Source organism: Ostrea edulis, chromosome 9 (assembly GCF_947568905.1).
Source record: "Ostrea edulis chromosome 9, xbOstEdul1.1, whole genome shotgun sequence".
Classification (NCBI taxonomy): domain Eukaryota; kingdom Metazoa; phylum Mollusca; class Bivalvia; order Ostreida; family Ostreidae; genus Ostrea; species Ostrea edulis.
Genome location: NC_079172.1, coordinates 44246828 through 44253470, shown reverse-complemented (window position 1 = coordinate 44253470; position 6643 = coordinate 44246828). Strand labels below are relative to the sequence as shown.

Sequence of the window (6643 nt, the reverse complement as noted above, 5' to 3'; positions counted from 1 at the left end):
ATTTTGTACAAAGATTATTTATGTACAAATTAAGTAAAGACATGCAAAGAGATTTTCATATTTGTTGTTAAATCAATCCATTATTTAGTTATGGTCACATTTTGATTTTACATTAAGTGTAATGAAAATTGTTAAAAAAGTTAGAAATCAATCTTAACAAACAAGTTAAAACATACAAGATATAATCATTTAAGTACAAGTTTAAAACAAACTGACAAAATGAAAAAAAAAAAACAACCAATGCTGCTTGAGAGAAAAGTTAGTAATCGCTAGAATCCCCTGAGCTAAATAAAACATGCAGTAGAATATCATAGCAAAGAATGCTTCCATTCATGTTATGGAACATTTACTTTCTTGGTACAGTTGCACTGTGACTGCGGCAAAAAGAGAGAGATAGAAAAAAAAACATTGCTATAATATACATGAGGTTTGTTGTTGTGTGACAGCATTTTAAAAAAAATGTGAACAAATTTTCATTGTAAAATAATGGTCAATTAAAATACTGAAAATAACGACAGTTACATTCTAATTTTTGATTACTGTGATTCAACAAATCCCAATCCTTGCCTCTCTTTTTATCCATCAGAGTTCTGAACATAATCAGATTATACGCTAAAATAATCAAAATGTCAACATCATAACTAATACAATGAATACATATATTTATACACACTTTTAATACACATGAATCAAAGAGAAACAAAACAATGCAAATCAGAGGTATGTTAACTTTCCACTTTCTATACATCCGAAACATGATAAACATCAGTCTATGTTAGACTTTACCCTCTACAATAGCACTTGATGTTACAGCAGCTGTCCTACAGCTGGCTTTCATTCATGTGTCTTTGGCCTCGGATGATATCACTGTAGAAATCACATTATACACAGATCTGTTTGTATGATAGCATACAACTATACTCCAACTATCTGTCTTTGTGCTCAGTTTAATGTTTGTGCTCAGTTTAATGTTTGTACTCAGTTAAATGAGGTCACTACAAACTGTATTTCCTTCTTCAAACATTTTGCAGTTCTGACTGTTCAGTCTAAATGAATTTTTAAGGGTTTGTTTGAAGAAGCATATGGCACCTGACCATCTGCTTGGACTCTCCATCTGGAGAGTTTTGTACAAGAATTTCAATTTATCACATCACTTGCTCAAATGCACCAGCCCAAGTTGCAACAGAACTTTTTTGTTATATCTCTTGTCTGGCCATTCATATTTTCAATGAAAAAAATAATTTTGTAATTTTTTTTCCCTCTCTGATTTGTTATACATTTAATGTGATTACGGATATAATCATATCATAAATATATACACAATCTATACAATGATTTTTTTTTCCTTTGCCAGTCTTAATAATCACATGTGTGTTTGATGAATATGTTCAACTCAGGATGATCTGCACAGTCTTGAAGATGAGCACAACAGATAAGCACCACCATGACACAGATGGAGCCATTCCACCATTTTCTGGTTTCCTTGGACCTCTAGAAGGTGGTGGACTGGGGGAAACTCTCCCCACATTATATACAGGATCATTCCCTTCTGGCACAATGTTCACCTTGTCACCATTACCTTTGCCATGATGATGATGATGATGACGATCACCACTGCCCTGTACTTGTGGTGGTTTGTAGTTATTCATGTTGCCTTGGTTACCTGAAGACTTGGGAGGGTAGAAGTCCTCATCATCCCCATCTGACCCATCCCCGCTGTTCGCAATGTATCCACTCCCCCCTCCTGAACCACCCAAGTCGTGAGCACCACTCCCACTGTACCCATCATCTCCACTGCCACCAACAAATCCGGTACCGTATATGTCTGGAATTTCTGTTGAAAGCAAACCACAATGTAAATCAATGATCAGGGCACAACTTTTTTGGCTATTTAGTGTAAACGTTTTCTGGTGAATGACACAGCTGTCAGGAGCCATATTAGGAGAGGAGAGGACTGCTTTACAAATAGCTCATGTGACCGAAAAATGAACTCAGGCTTATTTTTAATAGTTAAGATTTAGTATTGTATGTTGATATTCCTAAACAATGTTTGGCCTTAAGTGTGCAACATAATTTCAATGTGGATAGCAATTCTAGTATGCATACTTTTACAGCGGGGTCATCATGACTTACTGGTGGGTCCAACATCTATCCTCATCAAAACCAATTACACAAACACACAAACACCTTTATCTACACTGAATGATTATTGCTTTTTGTGTTTACAGGAACCAAACTTTAGCAAGGGAATTGCTTGATATCAAATGCAGGTAGAATGCATAGATCTAAAATTACAGGACCCTTTCAAATTATCTTTTAACAATGAAATATTTTGTCGGGAATTCTATCTCAATAAACCTCCCTTGACACAATGGTGACAGGCATTTCCTAACAATTTGTTGTAAGCAGGTGAATTACCTGTTCTTACAGAGGTCAATGTTATTTTTTTTTTTTTACATACAGCCCAATAGAACTCTCTTATTCAGTACCATTACATCATGGTTTTCAACAACAACAAAAAATTGAAAGGCCAAATGGTTTCACTACATGTAAAATGCGTGTTTTACAAGACATTCCTCTGGTATTAAGATTGTTCATAAACAACAAAATAAAAACAAATCTTGCATTACTCATCACATGGATCAAACATTAATCTTTATGGAAGGACCAGCATTGCAACGAAAATTATTCAGATTGCACACAGCTTAAAGGAAAAAGATTGAGCGCCTGATGTAATTAGACTTGTCTGCAATTTAATCCATTTTCAGGTGTAAAATATCAACCAGAACCCTGAATAATTCATGATATCTCGGTTGGGGTAGGGTAGAGTTGACAAGATGGAATACACAAAGTGTTCAGTACATGATCAGGGCCATATCCATCAATAAAAATATCTTTCACCAGCTTCTGGTGCAACAATTTTCAGATGATATCAAGGAGTTGGTGAAAGAAATCACTCCTCATCTTTTAACAAGTCCACACCATATCTGTTGTATCTTGGGGAAAACTCAAAAAAATGATCTACATTTCACATACTGTGTTTTATCAAAGTCAATAAACTTTCAAAAAATTTGTTATACACAAAGAAATGCTCTGAAAATCAACATGAGTGAACCCATAGTGAATTCATGATGCTTTCACATTCTTACCTATGCACACAAATACCCCCTCTGATGGAAATAATGGAGTCATTGAATATGACAAACAAACTAATCAGTATCTGAACAAAATTTCAGCAACACCAAACGAAAGCTGGGGGGCTAAACTACTTATAGAGTATGAGGAACTAATGTGGGGGTACCTAATGAGGCAGACAGGAAAATTAAAATGTCAAAAGTTGGAAGTGCTCCCTCTTTGGGGGAAAAACTCAATTAATTCTAACTTGTCAAACACTGTCACAGACAAGAGATTAATATAGCAATAAACCCTTGGAAAATATTGATTGTGTGAGGTCCAATACAAACAATTATAGGAGAATTATACTGCCATGAACAGACAAAACTTTTATAACAAATGTCCTTTAGGAAATGAAGCCTTCTTTTATTTAACATGCCCACTGCATAGATAGGCCAAATATCTAAATACAGAAAAGTTGGTGCTTCATTTTCCCCCCCATTAAATAGCAGAAAAATGGATATTTTTTTCCGACCAAACACGATGGACTGGTTGCCTTAGTGCCAAATACTGACAGGATGGCCTTGTGACCTTACTACAAGTACTAACTCTGACAAGATGTCTTTCTGACCTTAGTACCTAACACTCGCCGGATAGCCTATATCTAATATTGACAAATTAGTACCTATTGCTAAAACTGACAGGGTGCACTAGTGATGTTTATTACTAACACTGACAGGATAGTCTAGTACCTAACACTGACAGAATAGTCTAGTACCTAACACTGACAGAATAGTCTAGTAACTAACACTGACAGAATAGTCTAGTAACTAACACTGACAGGATAGTCTAGTACCTAACACTGACAGAATAGTCTAGTAACTAACACTGACAGAATAGTCTAGTACCTAACACTGACAGAATAGTCTAGTAACTAACACTGACAGAATAGTCTAGTAACTAACACTGACAGAATAGTCTAGTACCTAACACTGACAGAATAGTCTAGTACCTAACACTGACAGAATAGTCTAGTAACTAACGCTGACAGAATAGTCTAGTAACTAACACTGACAGGATAGTCTAGTAACTAACACTGACAGAATAGTCTAGTACTTAACACTGACAGGATAGTCTAGTATTTAATACTGACAGGATAGTCTAGTAACTAACACTGACAGAATAGTCTAGTAACTAACACTGACAGAATAGTCTAGTACCTAACACTGACAGAATAGTCTAGTAACTAACACTGACAGAATAGTCTAGTATTTAATACTGACAGGATAGTCTAGTAACTAACACTGACATAATAGTCTAGTAACTAACACTGACAGAATAGTCTAGTAACTAACACTGACAGAATAGTCTAGTACCTAACACTGACAGAATAGTCTAGTATTTAATACTGACAGGATAGTCTAGTAACTAACACTGACAGAATAGTCTAGTACCTATTATACTGACAGGATAGTCTAGTAACTAACACTGACAGGATAGTCTAGTACCTAACACTGACAGAATAGTCTAGTAACTAACACTGACGGGATAGTCTAGTAACTAACACTGACAGGATAGTCTAGTAACTAACACTGACAGAATAGTCTAGTAACTAACACAATAGTCTAGAACCTAATACTGACAGGATAGTCTAGTACCTAATACTGACAAAACAGTCTATTACCTAATATTGACAGGATAGTCTAGTACCTAACACTGACAGTATAGTCTAGTAACTAACACTGACAGAATAGTCTAGTAACTAACACAATAGTCTAGAACCTAATACTGACAGGATAGTCTAGTACCTAATATTGACAAAACAGTCTATTACCTAACACTGACAGGATAGTCTAGTATATAATACTGTCATGATAGTCTAGTACCTAATACTAAGAGGATAGTCTTGTACCTAATACTGCCAGGATAGTCTAGATGCTTTTATACAGACAGGATAGTCTAGTACTTGATATAGTGACAACATAATTTAGAACCTAACACTGACAGAATAGTCTAGTACCTAACACTGACAGAATAGTCTAGTAACTAACACTGACGGGATAGTCTAGTAACTAACACTGACAGGATAGTCTAGTAACTAACACTGACAGAATAGTCTAGTAACTAACACTGACAGGATAGTCTAGTACCTAACACTGACAGGATAGTCTTGTACCTATTATACTGACAGGATAGTCTAGTAACTAACACTGACAGAATAGTCTAGTAACTAACACTGACAGGATAGTCTAGTACCTAACACTGACAGAATAGTCTAGTACCTAACACTGACAGAATAGTCTAGTAACCAACACTGCCAGGATAGTCTAGTACTTGATATAGTAGGGCTGGATCAATATATCGATTATCGATATACATCGATATTTTTGAGCGATACGATAACCGATACAGCGAGTCCCGTATCGTTTGGTATATTAAGAGTGGTTTTAACGTATCTTACAGCGAGATTTCATGAACGAGTTAACAAATAAATTGAAAATATACGAACGAACTGTCTAAATATCATTTGCTCCATGACTGCATACAACGCAAACGTGTCGAAAGTGTGCTCGTGGTGACGATACCGTGGTCTTACTTTTCAAATATTACATATTTGTAGCTTGAAAAAACCAAAGTGTAACGTTTGTGGAACAGAGGTCGTAAGCTCTGGTGGTACAAGTAATTTAGCAACATATTTGCGATGATATCATAAAGTTTACTGTCAGAAAAATGGCGAGAAATCTATCGATGAATGATGTATGTAGTGATCAGAGTCGAAAGTGATCTGCAGTCGCAATTTTTGTATGAAGAAATATATGAACAAATAAATAAAGTTATAATACATTTGTGAATATTCATCCTGAAAATAATTTCCTCTGCTGCCTTAGACTTAGAGCGGGAGATATTGTATCAGCAATTAGGGTTTGTTTAAAGCCAGAGAGTGTGAATATGCCCTTGTTTTCATGAAGAGAAAAAATATGTTAACAATATTGATAAAAGCAAATAGATAATAATTTCATGCACAATTGTTTTATGATAGATTAATTCAAGCTAACACTATATGCAAATGAAACAAAAAGAATAGGTGAAGCTTTATTTTTTGTTATTATTTAATCATTTTAATCCTCAAAATTAAGTGTAAATCTACTTATATTGTATCGTCAATACGTATCGCATATCGTCTCTCTGTATTGCAATGCGTATCATATCGAAATTTTCCAAACGATACCCAGCCCTATGATATAGTGACAACATAATTTAGAACCTAACACTGACAGAATAGTCTAGTACCTAACACTGACAGAATAGTCTAGTACCTAACACTGACAGGATAGTCTAGTAACTAATACTGACAGAATAGTCTAGTAACTAATGTACTGACAACATAGTTTAGAACCTAATACTGACAAGATAGTCTAGAACATAATACTTCTTACTTTTGCATACTTCCATGGCATATATGAAATTTTCATAGTATTTATTGTTGCTACTGTTTTATAAGTATAATTTGGTTTGCTCCTGAAAATCT

At 35.0% G+C, this 6643-nt stretch overlaps 1 protein-coding gene across 1 annotated transcript in view; it reads right to left on the bottom strand.

Moving 5' to 3' along the window:
* The window catches only part of LOC125657809 (glypican-6-like), a 43806-nt gene that overhangs the window by 1269 nt on the left and 35894 nt on the right, over positions 1–6643 (bottom strand). The window contains exon 8 of the mRNA XM_048888590.2: positions 1–1834. This exon is cut by the window's left edge and continues 1269 nt beyond it. Within this exon, the coding sequence (XP_048744547.1) occupies positions 1389–1834 (446 nt within the window). The 3' untranslated portion in view covers positions 1–1388. The remainder of the gene's footprint in view (positions 1835–6643) is intronic.